General features: G+C 41.1%; 1 protein-coding gene across 2 annotated transcripts; it reads left to right on the top strand.

Annotated features, from left to right (window-relative positions):
* The first annotated feature begins 22,585 nt into the window (after positions 1–22,585).
* On the top strand, positions 22,586–26,913 carry s1pr5b (sphingosine-1-phosphate receptor 5b). Of its 2 annotated transcripts, XR_005443742.1 has the most exons (3): positions 22,586–22,714; positions 24,153–26,059; positions 26,203–26,913. XR_005443742.1 is itself a non-coding variant. In XM_038713668.1 (2 exons), the coding sequence occupies exon 2, from the start codon at positions 24,415–24,417 to the stop codon at positions 25,642–25,644; it is 1,230 nt and encodes a 409-aa protein (XP_038569596.1). In that variant the 5' UTR covers positions 22,586–22,714; positions 24,153–24,414; the 3' UTR covers positions 25,645–26,913. The 2 variants fall into 2 exon arrangements, 1 of the variants encoding a protein (XP_038569596.1); XM_038713668.1 differs by having other exon boundaries at positions 24,153–26,913.
* Positions 26,914–27,828: the final 915 nt, after the last annotated feature.

Here is a 27,828-nt window from a genome sequence, read left to right as displayed (position 1 = left end):
TGATATAGGAGTGATTATAGTACAGTACATGCGTTGAATTCCTTAGATATTGCTATGCAGCATTCTGAGCAGACCGGGTGGCATGAAGCCGAAAACAGAATGCTAATGACAGCCATAAGAGACTTAAGACTTGACTTGGATTTTAAAAAATTACTTTTGGGCATCGCTGGTGTGTGTGTCTGTGTTCTCTCCAACCTCAGCAGCTTGCTTGCTCCTTATGCAGGTTTCCATAAACAATCTGCGGATCTATCTCATGTTGAAGTCAGTCAGGGAAGATTTTTCTAGACCATTAATGCTGAGCTGCTTTCATGAAATTTATTTGGAGAATAAAAGCAAATAGAGAATTTGTGTGTATTATTGTTCTGTCAAGTGTACATGTGAATGTTTTTGTGTGTTCAGTTCAGCCGTTTTTGTCTGTGTGAGGTAAATCACTCTGTTCCTGGGTAGAAATCCCAGCGAGGCGCACCCACAAACCACACTCTCATCTGGCTGGCTCACACTCTTACCAGGGTACAGGCCAGTTGGAGTCCATACATGTTGGCTTCCTGTGTTTTCTCTCAAACTAACCTTCCCTCATTGTTTCTCTCTGACATGTACTTTGGCAAAGCCCCCCTCCTTTAAAAGCGTGAACGCCCAGTCCCAAGAAAGGGAGTGAAGGAAGGAGAGAGGAAGAAGCAGGGGAGTAGTAAGAAACAGAAAAATTGAGAGAGGGAAAAAGAAAGAGTGGGCCTCAATTTCTGTGACGCCTAGCCCTCGCCAACCCCAAACCCACAAAGAATGATATTGGAAGAGAAAGCGAGGAAGGGATGGAGAGGAGGTGGGAGGGAGTAGAGGGGCTTATGAAAACGGCCATGGATGAAGGCAGTCTTTAATAAGGAGAGAGCCTTGGGTTTCTGCGGTGGCTGGTAATGGCTCCAGTTGTCTAGGAGGAGGACTGAACAACACAGTTTGTTTATCCTGAGTAGCGGGACTTGCTAGTTACTTAGTATCTCTGATGACAGCATGGATTGGCTCACTAGCCCTTTCATTGTTTTGCTTTTATCAAAGCCTAACTCACTCAGCCACTGATCCAACTGTTTAACCTGAGCAGATACAGCAAGGACGGGTCATGCTGCAAAGTATCTACTCTTGGTTGAGGATTGGATTCAAGGATTAGTTAAAGGTGCATTGTGTCGGAGAATGGTGTGGAGATACAATATTGATAAAAGGCCGTATCAAGCCAATATCCTGGCAGTCTTGTTGGTTCAGTGTTTTGTCCCAGCAAAAAACCTACATGCAGCTACCAGGAAGTAAACCTCCCAAACAACACAGAAAGGAACACAGTCTGGGGGAACAGAAAAAGGGAATTTAAAATACTGTAACTTTAAACCCACTTGAGCTGGATAATTCAGACTGTAGGCTCATATTAGCTTCAGCTGAACTTAAGTTATTTGACAGTGGAGTTGCACTATAAAGGTATTACAGTATATGTGGCATTTGAGTATTGCATTAAGATAGACTTGAAAAAAAAAACTTTCTGTATCACAATAAATTAATAACCCTTCAAGTCATAGGTTTCACCCTGTCTCTGCTACTTTTCCAACTAAAATCTTATGAAATTGGCCTCTAAGACAAAGACCTTAAAAAATGCAGGTAATGTAATGTTGTGGAAAAACAGCTGCAATTCAATGTTTATAACTGAGTTTTCAAGCAAAGATCTGTTAGTTTACGACTGATAAGAGTTAGCAGTGAGGAACTTCACCATGAAGCTTCAAGAAAAGTAATTTGTGGGAAATCTCTCTCTCTCTGTGTTTCTCTCCCTCTAATGTGTCTCTGAAGGGTTCATTATGTGACATCCCCTAAAGAGTGTGTAGTCACTTGTCTGTCAACCAGCATGTTATATGCAAGACATTCATTCCATGTCATTAATGCAGCACCAAACAGATTTGGATTGCTTAGAGTGCTGCTAATGTAAACCAAGGATCTTGTGACACCATTACAGTGTAACTTCCTTGTTTAATGTAAGTCACAGTCAAAGGTCATTAATGACCAGTGTCCCTCCACCCACACATTTTGCCTTCAAAATGTGCTTACTCTTGCAGGGGAGTGAAAAGAAACACTTTAAAGCAGTTATTGTTGGGGATGAGGTTTGTCTTTAGTCTAAATCATTTGCTGTCTGCACCGTGTCAGTGTAACACTACTGCAGGTAAGCTTACATAAAGTCTCAGCTAAAGCCTTTGATTTTGTTGTTTGCTGCTAACTTGCTGCTTTCTCCAGATATGTTAGCTCATGGTGTTTACACATACTCTGAAGCATTCCTCAATTTGGACGTGTCTTACTGTAGGTAAGCAGATGTGCGCCACATTAGCATCGTTAAGGACATAAGCCACCCCAATGACTGCATCATTAAAAAAACTCCCCAGACGCCAATTCTTTCAATTACCTACTACTTAAGCTATGATGTGGCCCAACTCTGCTCTAGATCCAAGATCTGCTTAAAATTTAAGATTTATAGTTGAGTTGACTGCTTAAGGAGCTGTTAGCTCCAGAGATCAGAGCCACATAAACCAATACCACAAGAGAACACAACCAGTGTTAACTAAGCACAGATGAGAAGATGGGCTCATAAAAACCACATTGGCTGACACAGGAGAAACCTCCACATTGGCACGCTGTAGAAAAGGAGTCATTGTCGTTTAGGACTTAGAATTGAGTATTTGTGTGGCATATGTGTTTGTGAAAGACTTATTCAACACTTACAGTTAAGGATTTTAGGAAATTAATATTGACTTTCTAATTGTTCTGAAGAACAGCTATTTGGTTTTCCTCTATGGTGGAAAGTAACTACGTACATTAGATTAAGGACCACTACAGGTCCACTACATTTACTGTACGTACTAGTTACTTACTCAGATTACACACAAAACATATGATTAGCTTATAGTATATAAGCCCCAATTACATTCCCAAACTGAAGTGGTTAAAATTAGTTCACCATTGACTAACTACAGCGTTGAAGTATTGCTACTCTCCTCCTTCTCAGTTACTGACATTTCTATTTCACCACCTGTCTCTTATTTTGATGAGCTGTCATCAGCCCTGAGGCTAACCAGCATGAGTAATGCTACCAAAACTGTTAAAGAAGCAAAACAGAGTGCGGTTTTAGTGCAGGTGAAGTGAAATACAGAAAAAATGTGTCTGTTTGATATGTGCTTTCTTCACCCTGAGAGTTGCAACACACTTGGCCAGTTAGTTTAACACCCACAGGAAACATTATACCTCTGAAATATTCTTAACGCCATAAAAAAACTATTACAGAAATTCAGTTGTTTTTGGACATTTAAGTGTGACAAAACAGTGTATTGCAGCTTTAACAATAATTAGTAAAATTTCTATACATTGTATCTATTCTGCAAAATCCCAATATATGTTCAATGCCATAGTTTATCAAATGTATTCTTTCTACAATATTTACGCATGGCAACTACCATTTGGTTGAGGTTAGGGAAAGATCGTGGTTATGGTAAATAAAATATGTACATGGTCAAGGTTTGGTTAAGGTTAGGCAACTAAAACACTTGGTTATGATTAGTATAAGATCATGGTTACTGTTGATAAATAGGCAAACATTAATTACAGGTCTTTGACCAGACACAAACCCCAGTCTCCTTTTGTCTCTGAACATCAGCCATGTTACACACCCATCCACCACTCCAACCAACACACCCTTACTTTCCACCATTGTCCATAAAGGGTACACAACTTCCTGCATTGAACATTAGCATTGGAAGCAAGTCATAAGGAGCAGAATTGTCCAACATGGATGTAATTCCTATGGATACTGGCCTGAATATAGTACAGTAACTGTATAAAAAGTAGTAAAGCAATATGACATGAACACACAAACCACATACCCAATGTAAAAATGGAAATATTAAACAAAGGCACGCCAGAGATCTAGCAGGAGTGACTTTCAGAATTTGGGAGTTGCGACCTCAAAGGTGCAGTCACTTTGTTTTAGGCCAGGGTAAATACAACAAATACGTCTTGTTGAGAGAACTTCAGTGACCTGCAACTTGCAGTAATTCGCTGATGTAAACAGTTGACTGACCATGCAAAGCTTGAAAAATAATGACTGAATTCTGAATTTGATGGGCGGCCTGTGTGAAGATATTAAGCCGTCATCCTGCAGAGGCAAGTAAAGTTAGAGATACACTAATCCAAACAGGGTCAAATACATGCATGCATAATCCTCTCCATCTTGGCTGTGGATTCAGTGAGCCTGAGTTTACAATGAATTTGAATGACTTACAATGAAGTTAAACTTTGGAAAGGGAAATCCTGAGTCATGAGGGAAAGGTTTGAAAGCTTGATTCTACATGAACTGCCTAAGGAGAATGGTGACGATTATAATGTTCCCTTGAGAACACAGCTGTCTGGTTTGGACAAAGTTTACCAGCAGTAGAATCTGCAACAGTAGTTTACATCCTGCTAATCATAGGCCAATTTCTCTGCACAAACAAAGGACATTTTCACATTTGATGAAATTCACTGTAGGACATGGTTGTGAGACAAGCACACACAAAGATTTGAGCAGGAAAATCACGTCGATAGATGAGTCTCCCTTGATCAACTCTTGTCCACGTCAAATGTGACTTAATCAGAACGCCAGCATGTTCAGTTTCCCATGATCAACATGTAATAACAGAATCACTGAGGTGTTTGGACAGCTCCTAGGACATGATTACTCAAGAGGATTTGGCAAAGAAATCCTGTCTGATTAAATGTAGCTCAATAGGTTCAGAGCTGGTAAAAACAGAGCTTCTTTTAGGGTATTTAAAATCACAAGGGGCGATTCTCATCCTTCTCTTGTGTCAGAAAACACATCTCCTCATCTCCCCTGTTGTGTCCTGTGAGGCTTTCTTCGCTGCCGCGGAGAACATCTGGAGCCAGTCACTCCACCGCTGGCTTGTGAGAGCAGCTCCTAATGGAACATGTGAATGTGTTATAAGATCCGGCTCGAACAGCTGCTATTAGCTCAATTACATATTTGGCTGGAGAGCAGCAACGTGCTAACTCTTCACGCATTCTCTTTTAATTGTGTAAATTGATGTTAATGTGGCCCTTAAGAGCCAAAGCAGAGGGTCACAGAGGAAAGCAAGTGGTCACATCTAAAAACAAAAACTCTGACGCTGAGATCTGAGACTTGGGTGGGATGCTAAAGAGGGAATGAGGTAAATACAAAGAATGAAAACAAGTTCTCAGAAACACCATTAAGGTCAGAGTTGAAAGATACTGTCGCTGAACTTTGAATCCTGGGAATATTTTGCTTTTATGGAGACCATGACTCTACCTGTCTCTTTGGCCAGGGGCAGTATTACAGCCACACACACTCTCACACATACACCACACACACACACACACACACACACACACACACACACACACACACACACACACACACACAGATAAATGTGCCTAAACACAGATATACAAACGGAAGAGGATTAGTGTGAAAAAAATTAGTTTAAAAATTCTGCCTTTAAACTCAGTATTTAAGTCAATTTTTTACATGCGGCCCTAATCCTCTTCGGTATACACATGCTTCAAAGTGGGCCAAAGGTATCACAGAAAACCCTCTCACCCTTCAGTTTCCTGTAGAAACCTTTAAGGTCACTCATGGTGAGGTGTGTATCTTTATAAACTAGTTAAGAGCCATCGGAAAATCACATCTGTAATTAGGGAGTGCTTGAATGAGAACCAAAATAAATATGTAGTCCCAATTGTAAAAATATGCAAACATGGCCTGGAGATGTAATCTGCTTTGTTCACTTAATCACTCTTCCATGTACTGCTCGCGTGACATGGATACCTAGAAAGACTAACAGCATACAGTGAGAGGGAGCAATAGCCTGTGTTTGATTTTGATTCTCATTATCAGTTTCTGCATAATGCTGCATTTTGAACTGAAACAGAAAAAAAAAGTGATGATAGCATTTGGTGACTGTGCTGTTGCTGTTAGCTTGTTTTGTTCTATGTTGCATAGATACCCCAAATAGAGTTGTCCAGAAATGGGCAAGAAATTGTCGGCTGTCCTGGGCAATAGCCCGGAGGGAGATTTGATCAACATCTGTATACTTTTTCCATTTGACTCATCCAAATATTACCAACCAACACAAGTTTGCAGTGAGCTAGACGGAGAAGTACAAATCATGGGAAAGGCCCTATAATCTTTTTTCCTCTTTTTTAAAATGACTGTGACGGAGTTATCAGATTATCACTGTTTGGTCTCATGTGTCATTACACTTCAGTTCCTGACTGCATGCACATGTTCAGATTTTGACTCATTTTCCAGTTGCTATATCCCTGCTGGTGCCAACACTGCCCATCTAAAATCCTATGACATCTGTGTCTGCAAAAGACATTGACCAAAGAACGGAAAGAAAGTCTGGACTTCAGTGTCTTAGTTTATGGAGCAAGACAGAGGATGAAAGGCAGAGGCATGCTAGAAAAGAACTAGTTTGTATGATGTGGCATCTGACCATGCCTGAATTTGAGAGAGGGGGACTCAGGAACAGTGCTGAGATGTAGGGGGAGAAGTTGAAGAAGCAGACAGAGAAAGTTGGAGTGAGGCCTGGGTGAGAACGGAAGTGCAGAATAGTGCACTGAAAAGTCAACAAACAACCCCCAACTCCTGGTGTGGGAACCCCCCCCCCCCTACCCAGCATGTCCAGCTGAGTTCATTCATGCATACTGGACGCTACCATAATACTGTATTTACTAATGCTGTATATCAGATGCATCCCAGTCCATTTCTATCCCCTTCCAGTCCTCCTCATTTAAATCCTTCGTCTCAGCTTGCAGTCATACACACTGTACTCTGCAGCACAATATGTAATTACAGACTAGAACTAGTTGTTTTATAGTCAAACACCAAACACTTACTGTAAGTGACTGTTCTACACACTGTGTGTCTTTGAGACGTAATTAAACACCATGCTAAAAGATGCACCGCAGCTGATGCAGCACATTGTTTTCCTTGACTGATCACCTCAGTGTTGCAGGGGATTTTAGGTTTTCCTGTCCAAACATAAGCACAGATGTGCAAGAGCAGTGATTTCACCTCTGTGCCCTGTATATAGGGAGTAAAAGCCAGAAGAGCTGATGATCAGAAAGCAAGGCTGGTATAGGTTATAGAAGAAGAAAATACTCTCTAGTCTAAACAAGCTTGAAAGAAGAGTGCCATTTTTCTTCAGGCACTGGCATATTGCTGGCTTTTCACCAGGGGAGACACTCACAGCTCTTTCCCATGTTTTCATTAAAGCTGTTTTATGTGTGAGGCAGGAGAAAAGTAATGTGCAACTGGCTAATGTTTAAGTCTGTATATCGTCATGTTTTTGGTGCTGTCCTTTTTATCGCTGTCTGGTTTTCTCTTCCTCGCTTCTTCAAAGTGACTTTCTTTTTTTTCCCTCCCTAATTTGTCCTCCTTCTTTTACTCCTCTATCCTCTATCCTTTACCTCTAAATTGCTCCCGGCATCCTACCTTTTAGAGGAGGGAAAGGGGAAAGGTCCCAGATGACAAGTCCCAGTGGGAATGTCAGAGGCCCATCAGGAAGCTAGTGAAATCCATCGCCACTGGCTCCTTTCTAGCTTCTCCACCACATGTAAAAAGACCTCTATCAATCCCACTCATTCCTAACATTAAACATGGAAGACCTTGCAAACAGAGGCCCAGCACAGTGTCTACAGTGTTAGTGAACAGTAAAATGGTTTATAGCAGCTAGCAAAGCACCAAACGTCAGTAGATATAGGGTGGCCATTGGGGGGCCCACATGGACTCATTTGGGACCAGTAAGCTGCCCAGTCGCTCGTATAATTGTGCTTCCGTAAACAACAAGGCCTATCAGTCACTGGGAAAACTAAAATACCCTCCCTCTTGAAAAGCACCCAAACAAAACACCAAAATAAGTAATAATAACTCAATGACCTGCTGATCTCTGAAGTCCCACAGTGCTGAATGGTACTGACACAACTATGCACAAACAACACTAACTGTATTATTCCCATTCTCTCAAAATTCCCTAGAACTCATTTCAAGATGAGATAAAACCAGTTTGATAGTATCACATATGTACTGGATCTTCTTGTTCAAGCACATCAAGGAAGTTACATTACACTTACATTGATTGAAATTGTCTTACAGAAAATGGAACATGTTTGCATCATTTTACAAACATTCCTACAGAATGCATTTACTTGAGAAATTTTTTTTTAATGACATACCTCAAAGTTCCAAGAGAAGCTGTCATTTAGCTTGATTTCCTGGAAGCAAACATGACCCACCTGTTTGGTTACATTCAGTTTTATTTTAGTTTGAGATGCTGGGAGATAATCCTATCTTATTGCACTGTTGTTGTGGAGGGTTGGGCTGATTAGCATCAGCTACCGTGGCCTAATCCATGCAGATGAGAGCTTCTCCACAGGATTTCAAGGTATCCTGTTAATTCAGAAAAACAGTAGGATATTTTTCATTAAAACATATGTTGTAATTCTGAGGTAAAAACAGAGCAGAAGTTTTTTCCTCATGTGAATTCATAACGCTGCCCTACATTCCCCTGTAATTCACCCTGGCGTATTTGATGTCTTTGGCATCCTGCCTAGAATTTACAAGTTCTGTGGGTTTGAGCAAAGCTTATGATAAACCTGCCAAAGGTTCTGTGGGATTGACAAGTAATCTCCTCAGTCCAACGATATTTGGTTTAGGCAAGTGAGCCCCAGGACCACTGCCTGATTTGAAACCCCTCTGCTGAGTTGACTCGACAACTTTAATTGCAACTGCACATTGCTGACAAAAGACAACTGCACGATTTGGATTAGTCTGGATATAAACCGCAAAGTAACTTGCTGCCTTAAACTGTTGTGTGCTGAAATCAAATGAAACCTGTTTATTTAGAAGTCAGGGATCATTGGGACACAGATAAAAACATGAGAAACTGACTGATATTCAACAGAGGGATTTGACTGGGAACTTTGTGACTCTGGAGATTTCTCCTGTCCCCCCTGGCTGTCAGCTGGGTCTATTTCTGATCTACTAAACCATGAGGGCAAAGAGAAGGGTTGCCTGAAAAATGAGAAGTCAAACATGGCTTTGGAAGAATTTACCCCACTCCCCAGTGGGTGTGTGACTGTGTACATGCCTATACATGTGAGTGTGTAGGATGATTATTCTACTGCTGCAATCGTTCAAGGTGGAATGGGAAACCATGCCGTTCACATTTAGACACTTATCAAATAGAATTAAAATTCCCTTCACTTTTCTTTCACTTTTCGCCATGGAGCAAATTGGCTGAAGAGGCCAGCTGGTTTGTATCTGTGAACAGTCTGCTGATGTACTTATGATACCCTATTTAGTGAAACCTGCTCTGAACTTGCACTGGGGCGCACTGAAACAGGACCCAGCTGCTGGTGTGCTTGTGACCTGACATCTAATTGCTTGCAATGAAACAAGCAGCTTGGAAATGTGGTTTCTGGAGGAGGGGAGGTGGTAGTGGTGGTGGAGGAGTAGGGTCGGGGCGGGGGGTGGTGGTAAAGAGATGGATGACTGACACATAGACATGGAGGCTCAGAAACCAAGGAAGACATTAAGTTTCTGCAATTGAATTTCTCTGAACCGCATGTAAATTGGTTGCAGAGCTTGAATGACATCACAGCGTTGACTTCCACTAATGGGCATGCTGAAGGATCCAGAGTGTCAACAAAATAGGCTATCAGAGATCATACACAAAGCTTTAAACACAATACAATACAGGCTTTGATAATCTATCTGAAAAAGTGGGGCACATTATGAGTTCTTTGAATGAGACTTTTTATCGCACCCTCGCTGTTCATCTGTTGTCATCTCAGGCATCTGTTGGCAAGGAAGCCATTAAGATGTGACAGATATTGCAGGCCCAGTGAGAGGTTGAAATATATCCTCCTGCTCTGATAAAACATCCCATTGTAACACTGAACAAGCCAGCATGAATGGGAGAGCAGCCAAAATGATTTATGGACAGCAACACATATCCTATGGCAGAATGCCAAATGCGTTAACAACACAGCTCAGAATGAGAATATGTTTTGCATGTTGCCGAATCCTGAAGCTTTGATTCTGGCAAGTATGTGATGCAGCGATGCTTTGAATTAAGTTTTTATGTGTGTGCAGTCAAAGATTTACACTTTACTAGATCTGCTGAAAAGGAACAGGATTGTGTTAACAGGAGTAAAGAGGGAATGTAACAGATCTAATCTGCAACTCACTTTCCATAGTATTCTAAAAGGTTCTATGTTGACCTAGTAAGGTACCAAAAAAAACGTTTTCTAAAGGAATGGTTTGACATTTTGGGAAATATTCACTTTCTTGCTGACAGTTAGAGAAAATTGGTACACTATCATGTCTGTACACTAATGGAGCAAAGGATACAATAAGCCTAGCTAAGAAAGGGGAAAACAACTATCCTGGCTCCTTCCAAAGTTTAAAAACACACATTCCAACACCTCTAGACCTCTCACTAATTAACATATTGTATCTCATTTGTGTAATACATACATAAACATAAAAAAAGGAGTTACGTGCTGTGGGCAGTATTCCTGCTTTCAGTCTTAATGCTAAGCTAAGTTAGCTCCATAGAGCCGCCTTCAATACTGTGGATCATGGTCTTTTACTTACCCGTCTTGAAAGAAGAAGCAGTTGTGGAACCCCTGATTAAAAAAATAAATCTGGATTCCTCGGTTTTATCCAACTACAGAGCTATCTCGAAGCTTCCTTTTATCTCAAAAATTTTAGAGAAGACTGTACTTCTACAGCTGCAGTCTTTTTTAGATGTACATGGTATTTTTGAGATTTTTCAATCTGGTTTTAAAGCATTTCACAGAACTGAAATTGCACTTTTAAGAGTTTTTAATGACCACTGACTCTGGTAATTCTGCCATACTAGTGCTTTTAGACCTCACCGCCGCATTTGACACAGTAGACCATGCGGTTCTTATCTCTCGTCTAGAGCACTGTGTTGGTATCAGGGACACTGCTTTGCAGTGGTTTAAGCTCTATTTGTCTGGGAGATGCTTTTAAGTAAAGCTTGGGGACTTTGGTTCATCTACTGCCCCCCTTTTTTGTGGTGTTCCACAGGGCTCAATTCTTGGACCACTTCTCTTTTCCCTGTATCTCCTCCCCCTAGGAAGCATAATTAGAAAGCATGGCATCTCCTACCACTTATATAAATATATCTGCCCCTCAAAAGAGGTGAAAACTCCCTCGTACCTCTACTAGAGTGTTTAAAAGATATTAAGGCCTGGATAGCTTCTACCTTTTTAAATCTAAATGAAGATAAAACTGAGGTCATTGTGTTTGGACCCAGTCGGGCCGGTGAGATCCTTTCTGTTGACCTGGGCTACCTGCAACAATATGCGAAACCCGTAGTGACAAATCTGGGTGTGAAAATAGACAATGGTTTTAAACTTGATAAACAGATAAATAATATTGTTACATTTTTATCACCTGAGGCTTTTATCTAAAATCAAACCTGTTTTATCTCGTAAGCACTGTGAACATGTGATTCATGCTTTTATCTCAACTTGTCTGGACTACTGTAATGCACTTTACATAGGAGTTAACCAAACCTCTCTCTCACACTTACATTTAGTACAAAACTTGGCCGCTCGTCTTTTAACTGGAATTCGCAAGCATGAACACATTACACCAGTGCTGGCCTCGCTTCACTGGCTCCCAGTCCATTTTAGAATACATTTTAATATCTTATTGTTTGTTTTTAAGTCACTGAACAGGTTGGCACCACACTACATCTCAGACCTCTTACAAGTCTACACCCCCCCACGGTCACTTAGGTCTACTGACCAACTTCGGCTTGTCGCTCCAAAAACCACGTTAAAAACCAGGAGTGGCTTTTTCAGCAGCAGGCCCTAAACTGTGGAATGAGCTACCTCCACAGATCAAATTGTCCCCGAACCTCAAATGTTTTAAATCCTGTCTTAAAACTTCACTTGTATTCCCTGGCTTTTAACCCAGCATGAGAGCTGTGTGGTCTTGTTGTTTTGTGTGTTCCTATGTGTTTTATATGAGTTTTTATGTTTTATTTCTTGTTCAGCACCTTGTAAACCTTTGCTATATAAATAAAATGGATTGGATTGGATTGAAAGTGTATTTGGTGTGTCCGGGACAGTTTTAAACTGGTTTAAATCCTATTTTACTGACTGTTCCCATTTTATTGCTATGTGTGGCTTTAGGGCTTTAGGTCTGACACTTGCTCGGTGCTCACTGGTGTTCCTCAGGGATCAGTTCTAGGCCCTCTACTCTTCATTATTTATCTATCTCCACTTGTGCATCTCCTGTGATCGCTTGGTCTCCATTATCACTTTCATGCTGACGATACCCAAATCTACATTCACTCTAAATCTGGTGAAGACATTGATGCTTATCTTGTAATCTTTCTGGTTGTATGTCTGAGATAAAAGCATGGATGAACAATAACTTTCTGTGCCTAAACAGCGGGAAAACTGAGGTTATGCTTATAGGTTCCCGTCATCAAATTCGCAAAGCGGCTCCACTGTAATGTTTGTTGATGGCTCTGTTCCACAAAGAAGACCAAAGTAAGATGAGGAACCTTGGTGTAATTTCTGACACCAGCCTTACTTTTGATTTTTTTGTTCAGAGCACTGGGAAGGCATCCTTTTTTCACCTCAGCAATATAGCAAGACTACGCCCAATGCTAAATTTATCTGTCGCTGAAAAGTTGATTAATTCATTTGTTGTTGTTTGCTCCTCACAGTGTAATCTGTTAACTGTCCCACTAACGCATCTCAAATCTATGGTGATAGGGCTTTTTCTGTTTATGCTCCTTCACTTTGGAACTCTCTTCCTCCTGAACTCAGGGAAGCCCAGACTCTTGGCATTTTTAAAGCTCTTCTCAAGACACACTTTTTTAAACTTGCATTTGACTGCTGATGTCTTTTTTATGATTGTTTTATAGTTTTTTATTATTATTAATGTTGTTGATTTTTGTTCTTATTAACTTTTATTGTTGTATTTTTCTGTGGACTGTGATTTTATGTTCAGCGCTTTGAGAAGCTGCTTTTATTTCTATAAAATTATTAACTAATTAAGTTTATTATTTTTATTATTATTAGACAAGATAAGGAATCAGTGAATTTCCCTAAATGTCAGACTATTCCTTGAAGACTTCAGGGAATGTCATCTGTTTGAACTGGTACCAGCTAACCTTGCTCAAACTCGCTTTTTTACACGCATGACAACATTGAGCTGACTGAACCACTGAAAGGAAAGATTCTTTGAACCATTAATGCCGTCAGTGTCACTTGGTTTGGGCAAAGGGGCTAAATGTTCAGCAATTTCTTGAGTGGTATGCTCTTTAAGAATAAACACTGGGAATAAAAAAGGGGGGGAACCAGACTTGATTTCAAATCACTTCCAGTCACGCTAACCCTACCGCTTGGTTGACTGAGCTGGTTTTCTGCCCATTCCTCCGGAGTCTCTCTCTTCATAAAACACATTCTGAATGGAAACACAAGAGAGTTAGTAAGTGAGTAATGGTAAAACGGAGAAAATGAGAATAAAGATTAAAAAGAAGAAGGAACAGAAAGGAAAACTAGGGGAAAAAAGGTGTAAGGCCCGGGCTTGTCTCATGCCCTTCTCCTTACTCTCACCTTATCAGCTTCTCAGCTGCACGTTTTTTACAAATTATTCCAGGGTAAAGAAAAGGGCCAAAACTTGGAGATCTGGCATTAATTTACATTCTTACTGGTTTTTGCTTCTCCTGCTCTCTCTTTTTCCTCCAAGAATAGAGAGCAAGATGGAATTTCAAGGGGCCAAAAAGAAACAGAGTACGAATCGTTCAAGCAACAAAATCCCTGAGTGAGCGTCCCACAGGGATGCGTATGGCAGCCGTGCGGTTGTGATGTCTTTGTCCGCCCATCTCCTCTGATTACCATCATGTCTCTAGAGAGGTCCATGCGGGCAGAATTTGTGTGTGTTCGTGTGTTTGCAAAGAGTGTGTTTATAAAAGTATGTCTAGAAAATAATACCACTGCAATTATAATTTCATGTTGAGAAAAATCTATCATATCATAACTTGAATGTTAATTAAACATCTACAAAATTGATTTGAAATCTATTTGGTTAAGTTTTGGGTACAAATATGGATTTCATGTTGACTAAAGTTAAAAATCAATAAATTTCTTGGGCTCCTTGGGGGCAGCAAAACAACCTGTTTACACAACGTTGTCATATTATTGCCTTTTAAAGTTGATATGGCGAATGTGTAAGCAACCAGTTGTTTATTTACATGGCGATCATCATTAATTCTGAGTAGTTTTTCTGGTCACCTTATGAATGAAGTCCATTTTTAGTGCAGCAGTGGCTCAGTCTGTAGGGACTTGGCTCGGAAACTAAAGGGTTCAAATTCAGCAACGACCACAGTATTGACTGTGGACTGGAAGCTGCAGAGGTACCAGTCCACACTGAGGTGCCCTCGAGCAAGGCACTGAACCCCTATCTGTTAGAGGGGCACTGCATCACTCTAACATATCATGTGTTCAGAATAGAGCTGCTCAGCTAGCCCTTTGTTGTACAATGAAGGCTAATGTTAACAAAATGCACGGCAAACTCTCCTGGTTGAAGGTTGATGAGAGGTCAAAAATATCACTTCTGGGCTTTATACACAAAATGAATGTACGGAAAACCCCAGACTGTCTGTGTAGGTAACTTACTCTGAGTTCTAATGTACATACATACATACCCCACAATGCATGCCATAATTAAATATTCAAATCAAATCATTCAAAAATCCAAAACAAACTCAAAACAATGTACAGTGTTGTCTTGAGCTATGGTTGAATGGAACTCTCAAAATAATATTACTAAATAATATTACTTTTAAAAACAAGTAAAGGAATATTTCATGTCTGTTTATATTAGAAAATAGTAGGGCTGACCCCCAATTCATAGTTTTCAGTCACGTGATATGCGCGGTGACCTGGAGGGCAAAACAACAGACAACACTGTGACTCCCCCATAGAGACGCTGCAGAAGAAGTCAATTTTTTTTTGGATCACCTTTCAACTTAAGAAAAAGAAAGATATGCACACAAACTGTAAGTGTTGGGCACTACCGATCCATATAACATTACAGCATCCGCTGCTGCATTTCTACCGTTAAAAACCGCCAGATTTCTGCCGCCGCTCGACTACTCGCCTAAATCCGAAAGCACAACAACCATCCAGAAACCAACCATCCGGAAAACAATGACTAGTCGAACAATGACTAGTCGAAGATTCGATGCTTCGATGGGCGGAGCCTGATTCGACTGTCAATCTCAAGCTGATGATACAGAGGGCAACTTTTTGAGCAATGTTGCTGGAGGCAAGTTCGACTATGTTTTGAACGGATAGCAGCGGTGCGGGGCGGGTGGGGGAGTGGTGGGAGAGGGGGTTACGGTAGTAATCTTTACTCATTATCACTGACGGCAACTTTGCCCAGCACGATTGCTCTAAAAGTTGCTTACCTTACTTAGCTTCACAGTCGAAGCTTCGCAGTGAAACAAGGATCATGCCATTTTGGCAATATGGGGGTGCTCAACGTCTGATTTTACATAATACTACCAGTTTTCTCCCAATAAGTTAATATACAGCCTATTACAACATACATTTCCACATTTAATGTTGTAAATAAACATGTAAAAAGAATAAAACTTTCAGTAAATTTTTTTAAAGTGCGTGAATAAATCCAAAACTGTAATCCTAACCCTAACCCTGGGTCGTCAGTGCGCATGTGTAGGCGTAGTGTGTGTGTGTGTGTGTGTGTGTGTGTGTGTGTGTGTGTGTGACGGAAGACGAACACTTGCTGAAGAGACTGAGACACTCACTGGTGCTGTGCGGAGTTGTTCGTACCTCGCGGGACTTTGGGATAATTTATCACTGTTGATGAACCACACAAAGAATATTTTATCGTTTTTAAATAGCCAGCTACTTGAAATAGACCCGCGAGGAACCGCAACATACATGTAGTTGTCGGCAGTCCGGCATGCACGCAACTCTGCGACTGAAGAAGACCGGTGAATGACAGGCGAGAGAGAGAGAGAGAGAGAGAGAAGGGTCAACAAAAAGCCTCAGTTTAGCTGGAAATTTACAGCGTAAATTGATTGAATAGAGAAGGCAGCACTGCAGCAGCTTCTCAGCTCCGCTTTAAGCTGTGCTACGGAGCTGTGTTTTCCTTGTAATCTGTTTTTTGTGCATTGACTGCGTACATTCTTGAAATTTGTCATTTTGTGCATTGATTGTCTAGGGTGTTTTTATTCTTGTTAAATGTTTTGTGTGGACCCCAGGAAGAGTAGTTGATGCTTTTTTTTGCATCGGCTAATGGGGATCCTAATAAATTAAATCAAATGTCTATGGGCCTGTACATGTGCATGTTTGTATTTTGGGCCTATTTGTGAAAAATTTTAAAAAGTTGAGTGAAAAAATTTAACTTCCCAAAAGGGATTAATAAAGTATAAAGTAATATTATTAAAATTATTCTTATTCACTCACTTTACACACTGACTAGTTGGGGGAGACCAGCTTGTCAGTTACTTTATCTGCTGTTTGCTGCTGGGCTGGTGCTGTAAAGTGGCTTTATTAGAGCTTTTTTACTGAAAACACTTGCCTGCTGGAAACAACGTTGATGACAGCGGTACAACAGTAAAGCTGCACACCGTAAAACCAAAACAATGAGCTTAAAGGCCCTAAATTGCTCCATAGTGCAGAGGGAAACTGCAGATGGACAATGATTATTTTTGACATTACATGTTTTTCCATTATTAATATAAAAACATTGATTTGTGCAGCTTTAAGGTAATATATTTTGATAAAGTTTAAAGATTTAGAGATAGTTCTACACAGTTTTAAGAATATACCTAGAGATTACCATACTTGTGTCTTCTGGGTTTAAAGCATGTCAGGACAAATGGACAAACCCCAGTAAAATGCTCATTTATTATTTATTATCATTTATTTATTATATTATTATCATGGTATTATTTATTGAAACATGTTATTTTAGTCTTAAATTTAACAGTAGTTTGGGTGGAAGGTTAAGCATGTCTTGATTAAGTTAACGAGAGGAGCAGTTACATCAAACCTATTATTATCATTTCATGTGGAGAGAGATGTGTGCATACAGGCGTGAAAGTGTGAGCGTATGCAAAGTCTCTAACTGACAAACTCTCGGACGGATGCACAGATGCCCAGATGCCCAGATGCCCTTAGGGACCAAGCCTCAATTGCTGTTAAGTTAATTCTGGCATCGCAGGAATGAACAAATCATCCTGAGGGTTGAGTGAGACGCGTACAGCCCTGCGGAGCCAAGATCAGTGTCAGTATCACACTCTAAACCAAGAAAGTTCTCAAATCTGGATCTCATTATGCCTGTAGTCTGCCAGTGCTGGAGTGAACACATCCAGACTGCAGCCACACTCTCCCAACAAAGCTTCAGCACTGAGACACAAGCCAAGCCAAGAGAAATAGACTGAATCACCAGTAGAGCTCTCAGTGACCTGAACCGCCCCTACACTGTAGGGGATAGAAACCTCTGGATGAAAACTACAGACAGGTTTAGATGTCTGCCGTGGGCATGCTGTGAAAAAACACAGAAAACAGATGTAAAGACAGAACACGCACAGGTACACTCACATGAACACACACACGGGTCATCGGTGTCTCTTTGTCTGAGGTGTTATCTGCTGTTATCACTGTAATTGGAGCCATAGGGGGTCATTTCCTGCTAGAAAAGAGCTAATTGTGATGACTCATTGCTCCTCGCTGCATCTCCCTGCAACTGCTGTTAGAAAAAGACCAGATTGCATGTACTCCTTTCCCACAATCCCCCTCGTTCCTCCCTCGACTTTTCCTCTGAACTCATTCCTCAACTCATCCCTCCTTCTGAAGCCACTGTGCCATGCAAGCACTTCAAAAGAACACAGAGCCTCATAAATCGCCCTTGAGTGCCCCCCAAACCGCAGCAAGTCGGCTGGAAAATCCAAACAAACAATACTCTGATGAGTGGGTTGGGACTGTCTTAGGTCATGCAATGCAACCCTCTGAGAGCATCGAGTGATCGGATACTGGAAAGTAAACGTCACGCTTCAGTGAGGCTAGATGGAAAATGCGGAAAGGGGAGGATAAAGTTAGAGAGGAGAAGGGCAATCTGCTAATGCTGTGCTGTGTGCATGTGTGTGACAGGCAAAAAGGAGATACAATTGCAAGCAGTGAGGAATGTTTTCTTATCGTCACAGACCTGGTCTGGCTAGTGTGATTTTGGGGACTTATCAGTGGTTTGGGACTGAGGACTGAGTGGTGATAGATTGCAGGAGGGGCAGCAGTGCGATAGCCTTAGAGATACCCTAGCCTGAAGTGTTTAGGTGATGAGGAAGAAGACTAGAGACAACTTGGCAGGCAAAGACCATTTAGATGGTGTTTTAAAGCCCAATATATCATGCTCATATCTTTGCCGCTTAGGTAATCAAAACCTCAGCTCTTATGAATGTCTGACAGGCAAAAGTTGAAACGTCTGGGATATTTTAAAGTTTTATTGGACTAGGAGGAAGCTCGGGTCATGTTCATGTACAGGCCAAAATTCACCTTCAAAAAGTAAAAAAAAAATACTATGATGACATAAGAGTGACATTTCAAACTGTAGGTGGTCTTGACTTTCAGACTCTACTTTTGACATCTATGTCTCTCCACAAAGGCTGAGAAATATCAAGGCCATAAAAATATTAACACTACTGCTGAAACTTGTAGCCACCAGCGCTGCCAGCTTAGAGAAGCAATCATAACATCACTCCTTGGGTACAATCAAATCAGCAGGGCGGCTGTGGGTCGCCCACAAAAATAAACCCCCTATGCACCACAAACAGGAACTTGTCATTCACATAACTGGTCCATCAAGGTCAATTGTACATCCACACCCAAGAGGAGCTGACTCAGCTGAATGGCAGTCAGCATCACAGCAGCGTGTGTGGCCAAAAACACGTTAAGAACACTAGAGAGGGAAACCCATGTGGAGCATGTATTCAGTGTTGCTGTACAGAAAGTGGAGTATTAAAGAGGTGGTATTATGCTCATTTTCAGGTTCAAAATCTTAATTAGTGTTTGTACCAGAACAGGTTTACATGGTTTCATTTTCAAAAAACACCATATTATTCTCATACTGCACATTGCTACAGCTCCTCTTTTCACCCTATGTGTTGTACGCTCCGCTCTTGAGCTACAGAGTGATACATCTTACTTGTACAAAATCTTTGTTGGGAGCTGTACATGCGCAGTTTCCAGGTAAGGACTACTAGCCAATCAGAAGCAGAGAAGGGCAGGTCGTAAGAAAAAAGGTAGTGTGATCCAAATCAAAGCCGCTTCAGAGTGCCACCATAACCTAGCAGATGGTATAAGTTACTCACAAGTCCACAACCACACAACTTCATTGTTCCACATCTTACCATAAACCACTACAACAATCACCATATTTCAATTCAATTTTACATAAAATTGGCCAAACAATTTGAATGTTTGCTCAGTAGCTTTCACATGTGTAACATTAGCAATATAATTATAATTTTAGCTGTGTTAAGGCAAATTTATACTTCTGCGTCAAATCGACAGCGTAGGTGACGCCGTAGGCTACGGGGCTACGCAGAGGCTACGGCGTCGCCTGACGTGCACCTCCTCCAAAATGTAACTACACGTCGCCTCGCAATGCGTCTGAGTGGACCGGAAGTACCCCGTGCTTTGAAGTAACTTTTAGTAGCAGCCAAAACGGCGGCTGTAACACTGCGAATCAATATATTTGACCGTCGCAACCCGAGCGAAATGACTCGTTTCGCTTTCAGAATGTGATCCATTTGGTCGGTAACATTTGAAAAGGCTGCACCAGCCGCACGTAAACAATTTTACGTTAATTTTCTCCAAAAATATTCAAGCACATTTTTGTTCTGCCATCACTTCTCGTAAAACTGTCAATATTCGAAATCTACACAGGTGATTTCTCACCACAAAACTTCTCCGAAGTGGATTTAGTGATGAAATTCCATACGAAAACTGTAAAATATAAAACTTTCTGTTGCTGGCCTCTGTCTGACGCACGCAATGATGCAGTGAATAGTGAATATTCTCTCTGACCAATCAGCAGTCTGTCGTGTTTTCACGTTACATTTTAGTATCCCTCAGCTCGCTTGAAACCTCGACGGAGGTGATACAAAAAAAGTACCTAGAAGCAGGTACAGGTACAACATTTCTTCAATGGAAAACCAAACAAAGGCGAGTGGAGCAAAAAGGCCTCCGCTCAGACTAGCTTGGTTTGAGGGCGTGCCTGATCCCCGCTAGCCGCTTGGCAAGCTGTATGACGCGTTTTCATTGTGACGTCAGAAGTAAAGGAAGTGAAGGGCTGGACTACAAACGAGCTGTTTTCAAGCAGTTCAGAGCAGAGCTTTCTGTGGGAGATGGGAACTCCCTTTGGGCTGGACTTTGGGCTTTTTCACTTCCTGTTACATGCACAAAAAATATATAACTCAATAAAGGAGAGGGAAAAAGCCAAAAAGCATAATACCACCTCTTTAAAAAGACAGAAACAGGTGATGAAAGTTAGGGTGAGGAATGAGAAAAATCAGGAAAAGTGTCATAAAGAGAGAGAAGAAAGAGTAAGGAAAACAGACTCAGACAAGACTGCGTAAAACACTAATGATCAAGTAGACGACATGAAAGGGGACATTGCATCTGTTGGACTGCTCATCCTCACTGTCAGACCCCTGTTTTTTGTTCAGGCTTTGATGTGAGGCTTCTGCATTCACCCTGACAGGATATCACTCTTTAATGAGCTCCTGATAGGGCTGCCCACACACAGCGGTGCAGACAGTGGAGAGAGAGTGTGGGTGAAACATGTAACATTTATACACACTCATGCAAAGAGAAACAGAGAAAGTTCACCCACCTTTGCCAGAAATGATAAACCCACTGTGCACATTCATGTGTGTGCATGAACAATAATCACTGGATACAATACAGTAGGCTAAACAGCACAGCAACCTTCTAGCTAAGTGACACAAACAGGCTGTAGTTGTCCTTTGGGAGAAGATCATGTTTTCATTTCACTTTAACTGCTGTTTTAATGTAAAGCACACCGCCCACTGGCTCGGGATGTTGTGACATCTGCTCATTCACCGATGTGTGTCAGTGTGTCAGCAGTCACACATAACTGACATTATCAGGCAATTGACCCTATCAGACAGGACCACAAAGTTTGGATGAAGACCATGTGAGAAAGAGAGAGCTGGAGTAAAATACTAAATAGATGTGATGAGAAAGAAAGAAAGAAAGAAATAGGTGTGTGTATTGTCCACTCAGATACAGAGCCAGAGGATTCTCCAGCTAATGCCTTTAACCCCCAACAAACAGGTTTAGTTGAAGGAAACACTCTTTAAATAGTCAGACGCCGTTGTGTAACGTATCAGAGGAGAAGCAGGATAAAGAGCAGGATGTCCAACTGTCAAAGATAGGGTAAGGAAAGCTGATTGAATGAAATATATATATATATACATAGAGAGAGAGAGAGAGAGAGAGAGCATTATATCAACCATTGAAACATACAACAATCCCATAAAAGTTTTATTTGAGACTTATTCAGCGTCCCTCTCACCCATCCCCTGCTTTGTTTTGTCCTCCTGCAGGCACGGCAAGGGAGGATTCGCAGGTGAAGCGTGTCAAAGCATGCTGCAATCTCACTGAAAGGCTCTGGGAATTGGGATGCCCCCATTACTACATAAACCATGTGAATCAGATTCACTTTGCTTCCCTGGCTGCATAAGTAGGGGGTTGTAAAGTAGATAATTGTGGGAGCAATAAATCTTAATTCAAGAAACACAAAAGCTTACTGTCTACACTTCAAATGGTGTAAAAAGTGTGGTTCTTCCAGCGAAATGGCAGTAAGTTCTACTACCCTTTTATTTCCTTAGAATATTTGGAAAGTGGGGTTTATTTAACTCAGGAACACCCGGAAATTAACAGCACGTTCTAATAATTTATATTTTTATATATTGTTCTATAATGCACTTTCTGCCTCCCAAGCTGATGCAAATGGCAACATCTGTAGTGTTTAACCGCTTTTCTCTTGCTGTCATCGTGTTGTTGTACACAGAAGAGAGAAGTTTTCATGATGATATCAGGAGATTAAGTTGATATCACCCTACTGTGTTAGCATGTAGATCAATGACATAATGCGAACTTTGTAATTTAATGAAGCCTCATGACTACAGCTGTTGTGGCTATGTAATCTGAGCCACTGACGGGCATCAATGAGATCCTAAATGTAATGATTGCTCACCCTCATCTGTTGCTCATCAATAACATATTTTAAGAACTTTCGGTATGCAGCCAGAAGTATGTTCACACATGTGTAAATGTATGTGAGAGAATGAGAGGAAGAGAGAGAGAGAGAAACAGAGGAAGTGAGAGAGAATGTGAAGGGAGAGAGAGAGTATGGGTTAGGACCAACCCCCTTCTTAGCTGTTGCATGTTTCATCTAAGGTCTACTTCAGTCCCTCAGCCTTGTCAGTTTGACTGAGTCACTTGGCGCTCTTGTTTGGATTCTCCTCACTGAGAAGTGCAACTTCAATAAGGGCAGCGCTCCAACAATTTCAAGGTATTTTGTTTTTGTGATTCCTATGTCTGAGGCCACATGTGATAAATGTTGTTATCATTGGCAAATTTCATTTAGGTCATTTTCACATAGTTGCATTTCTGTTGTGTTAATGCAGCACAGAACATTGGGAGAAACATAATCCTTACTTTATAGTTTGATGATTGTTTGTGATTTTTGTTACGTTGACATTTTTACTGTAATGTTTAAATTAACCTATTGCTTTCTGACACCATTTAAATCCACGAAAAAGAAAGGCTGCTGAAACTTTTGAATTCAATTTTATAGGAGATTGTACTATAGGCCATAATTGGTGTAAAAGTCACAAAAACACTTACAAATTCTGACAATTGTTTTGTTTTGTTTTAAATCTAAATCAGTATTTGTATCCTAAACACAAATGCTGATGCTTGTTTTTATAACATACGTATTCTCTCAATATTATCTCAGCTTGGATAATTGACACTGCGATACCATCAATCATGATCTCCATTAATGTTTTTATCATCAATCCATAATATTGAGGGACTCGACACTCAGCTGTTTGTGTTGTGTTCATTTCCCAAATTCTTTGCAACAGATTGAATAGGTTAAAGTCTCCAGACCATTTGTTAAATGTTAACATATGACTCAAAAAGCGAGAAAAACATTCCTTCACACGACAGAGACTAAAAGGAATGCAACCCAAAACATCACTGATTCTTTTCAACGTTAGGAGTGTAAGCTAAAATAACTGAGCCACAACCTTTAACGTATTTGTGATTATTATTTGCTAACCCCATAAACTTTGAACATGCCATTAGAGTGTGTTTGCGTGTGTAAGGCACTTCAAACACACCTTATCTGGTGTAAACCAAGAAAAGCAGCTGCATGTGTGTCAAATTAAGTGCACGTGCTGTGATGGATCTTCTCTAGCAACCCTTACGGTGACTGATGTACACTTTAAACAAAATTGGAAAGGCCAAATGTTTGTTTGACAGAAAAATGTTCCCTTTGTCCTTTCGGCCTTCAGAATCACATTCTGCCCTACAAATGCAAACAGCAATAATCACAGTCTCATCCGTTTTAGTGCACACATTTCATCATAACTGACACCTACATGTCACAGAAAAGTATGAATTCAGCTTAACTACAAACAATATACCTTACTGGACATGTCAGGAAAACATGTCGATGTTCTCAGTTACAATACTCAGACAACAAGCCCAACCATCGCTTTTTGGAGAAATTCTGATTCATCAACTATGACTTGCTGCAATTTATGTCAATAAAACACAACAAATTTGTCTTAAATTAAAATAAGTAAACATTCATGCATTTTGAAAGTGTTTATGAGTGTGATTTTTTCAAGTAAATCTTTAAGTTACATGGTTTCAGCTATCAGAGCTTCTGCATCTTTTCTTTCCATCACTTTTCATGCTTTTTTCCTGTCTTTCTATAGAGTCTTGACCCTCTAACCAGGACAAACGGAGCTCAAGAGCACCGTCTTCTGGCCAGCAACAAAACATCTAGGGATTCTGGTGGATTACGCTGTTTCAGCTTTATGTTATCCTTCTATTTACTGAAGGAGCTCTGACATTTTTTTGTGTATCTTTTTTGTTCGGTGATAAATTATTCACTGCTCCTGCTGCCAAAAGTATGTCAACAAAAATGACTTTATAGCTATTGACTGCAGGCAGAATAGAAGAAAAGCAACTTAAAGCATGGAGGCTTCAAGTTCTGCTCATGCAGGCACTTCCCCCTCTACTCCCACACTCCCCACCTCCCTTACTCCCTCCTCTCTGGGCTACTTGCAGTTCTTCTGGGAGTACCAGGACAATTCTGTCCTTGTGGAGCATTACAACTACACCGGCAAGCTGCAGAAAGACCGCTACCGTGAAGGACTCAAACCTGAGGGCATTGCGGTCGTGGTGGTGTGCCTCCTCATTGTCCTGGAGAACGCTGTGGTTCTCATCGCCATTTGGAGGAACAAGAAGTTCCACCTGCCCATGTATTACCTGCTGGGAAACCTGACTCTGTCTGATCTGCTGGCTGGGATTACATACATGGCCAACATCATCATGTCAGGATCTAATACTTTGAAACTGACTCCATTGCTGTGGTTCCTCAGGGAGGGAGGGGTATTCATCACTCTGGCTGCCTCTATAATTAGTCTGCTGGCCATTGCAATTGAACGTCATGTTACTATGGTGACTATGAGGCCATATCATGGGGCAAAACGGGGACGGATGTTGGCACTGATTGGTGCAAGTTGGGCCCTGGCAGGGTTTTTGGGGGTCCTCCCAATTTTGGGATGGAACTGCATCCACAGACTGGACCAGTGTTCAACAGTCCTCCCGCTTTATGCCAAGAGCTACATCCTCTGTTGCATATCTGTGTTCAGTGCAGTGCTCCTGGCCATTGTGGTCCTCTATGCTAGAGTCTTTCGGATTGTCCGCACCAACACGCAGCGCCAGCGGCTGGGCCTTTCAGGTAGCATGAGGAAGGGCTTAGCAAGGAAGTCAGAGAAGTACATAGCTCTCCTCAAGACAGTCACCATTGTGCTAGGTGTCTTCATCGCCTGTTGGCTGCCCCTCTTCATCCTCCTCCTCTTGGATTTTTTCTGCCCCACCCACAGTTGTCGGCTGCTCTACAAGGCTGAATACTTTCTGGGAGCAGCCATGGTCAACTCGCTCCTCAACCCCATCATCTATACTCTGACTAGTAAGGACATGAGGAGAGCCATTCTGAGGCTGCTCTGTCGGCCATGTCTGATGACCAGAGATGGCCAGGTGAAGAAGATTGGGATGCCATTCTTGGAGTGCAGTTTCAGTAAAACTGAGGTTGCATCCCATAAATTAGAGGCAGGAGCAGAGACAACCATTTCCTCTGGGAACGTTATTACCACTCCATCTCCTGTTAAGGCCCTTTACCCCAAACTCTTCAAGCCATAAGGACTTAAACTGACTGCTTGAGACCATGAGTGTGTGAATGGGTTTTCCACTGAATGGAGAACATGTAGCACATCTTCAATAGAGATGAAGCAGTTCTGGCATTCTCAAATGTCTGGAAATAGAAGGTGTTTATAAAATATTACGTAGGCACACCGTGTGTTGTGACACGTCTCACCTCAAGTGACACAGTTACAATATTATAACCACATCAAAGAACTTCATTGGTAGAAGGCTACAAACCAAAACGCTATAAGGACGCAGCTCAAATGTGAAAAAGCAAATAGAGTCTCCTTAAACTAATTTGCACTGAATGGAGAAGCAGATTTGGATTCAATTTTCCTGCGGTTCTGCAGTTTTTCAAGAAGCCTGGAAGGAGACTTCCTGAAACCCAAAGACTCTTGTGACTGAAAAAAATGTAAATGTTACATTCTCGGCCAGACTTGCTGGGTTAATGGTGACCGAGTGCAGTTGGCTTTGTCCTTTTTTGCAGTTTCTTATTGAAGTGCTTTAGATATAGCACACAAGTCTAATATGTGCTTGTTATCTGTGCATTTGCAGGCACCTGGATTTCGCTGGTTCGAAGGTCAACGGTGTGCTAGATTTGGTCAGATAAAATCATGTAGAGCACTCCTACATATATCTGTATATGTCACGCAGGGAGAGTTACAGGGAGACCGACAGATAACAGGAAAGAGAGACGTGGCAAACCTTTATCTGTTCTTACAAATGCAGCTCTGTGAAGAATGCTGTAGCATATTTGTGAGAAGGAGGCACAAAATCAAAATCCCCCATGGTTTTGAAATGACAGATGCTTAACCCATCTGATACAGTGGAAAGTTGTTGGGGTTGTGTCTGATTGTTTGTTAGTGTGGCATCCGCAGAAAAACTCGAATGTCATCATATGATGTGATAAACTGACAAAAAAGGCAACAAAAAGGGTGTTTATTTCCATCATACCATCCTAATAGTTTAACTTTGAACCAAATCACCTGCAATTGCATCACTTGTAAGTATAAGCCCAATAAACTGTTACTTCAAAGATCTGTATTTCATCTTACAATTGTTTTTTTGTGCAGTCTATCCAGACCTTAATTGATCAATGAGTCATTGTTCTTTATTTGTACTACAATTCATGTAGTGAACTTTTTATATTACGAAGACTTTTCATACCATCCGTATTGTAAATTATATCTATTTTGTAACAAGATAAATGTAGCAAACCTTACCTTTCTTTTCATAAAAGAAATAAAATGTTTTCTTAAATGATTCTAAAGAGCTTTTGGTTTATTGTCATTGCGTGTGCACAGTAACAGTACATTCATATGAGTGTGTCTGTGTGTATTACTTCGAAGCAGCACAGGAAGTCAGCCCCCTTGTCTCACATCTGGTAATGAAATTGGCCTAGATACAGCGCTCTCCTACAAGCTCTGCATGTCTCAGGACGGCTCCAGCACCACACAATGCACCTTTTATTCAAACACTGAACACTCAATTTTTCTTTTCCCTTATTCTGTCAACCTGCGGGTAAGATTGGCCGCCACCTCACCCTGACCTGCTGTCCACGTTTGTCACGGCTGAAACAGAGAAAGAGCATAATGGAGCTGGCTTTAATGTTGCTGCCTGGGAGCTGCACCTTCTGTGGACACAGAAACTCAACAGGCTGTTACTGTAATACAAATTCTTCAAACTCTAAACATGACGCAAGTGACTAAGCACTTATTTTTAGCCTGTGGAAAAAAAGTATGTGCAGGAACTTATTTAGGGACGTATGCTTATTTTTCACACCTCTCAGAGGAAATGATTGTGCAAAGCAACTATAAGCAAAGATTCATGCGAAGCAAAATCTAGTGGTTCCACACAGGCAGCCTGACAAATGATATAGTTGTTTCATTTCTTATTTAACCCTCACTGACCCAAAAATATACTTATCTGCTATAAAAGTTACCTTTAATGTGATGGCTGCAGGTGTTCCTCCAGATGTTGGCTGTATCCACCAGCACTGTCTGTCAGGGGAAGTCTTTGTGGCCCAGCTCCCTTCATACTGCTGAAATCATACAAGCTGGACAGGTAGAACTCGTAAGTCACCTGTTGTGATCACCAAGGACAGTCCAGACCACAGGTTAGTATTACAGATCTGCAGAATATGTGTTGTACTACTTGCTTCAGCAGAGCTTCGGGGGAATT

The sequence above is a fragment of the Micropterus salmoides genome, unplaced genomic scaffold (genome assembly GCF_014851395.1).
Source record: "Micropterus salmoides isolate LMB-PRFRI ecotype aquatic unplaced genomic scaffold, ASM1485139v1 Ms_hic_scaffold_12, whole genome shotgun sequence".
Classification (NCBI taxonomy): domain Eukaryota; kingdom Metazoa; phylum Chordata; class Actinopteri; order Centrarchiformes; family Centrarchidae; genus Micropterus; species Micropterus salmoides.
Note: the sequence above shows the minus strand (reverse complement) of the source record. Positions and strands in the feature narration are given on the sequence as shown.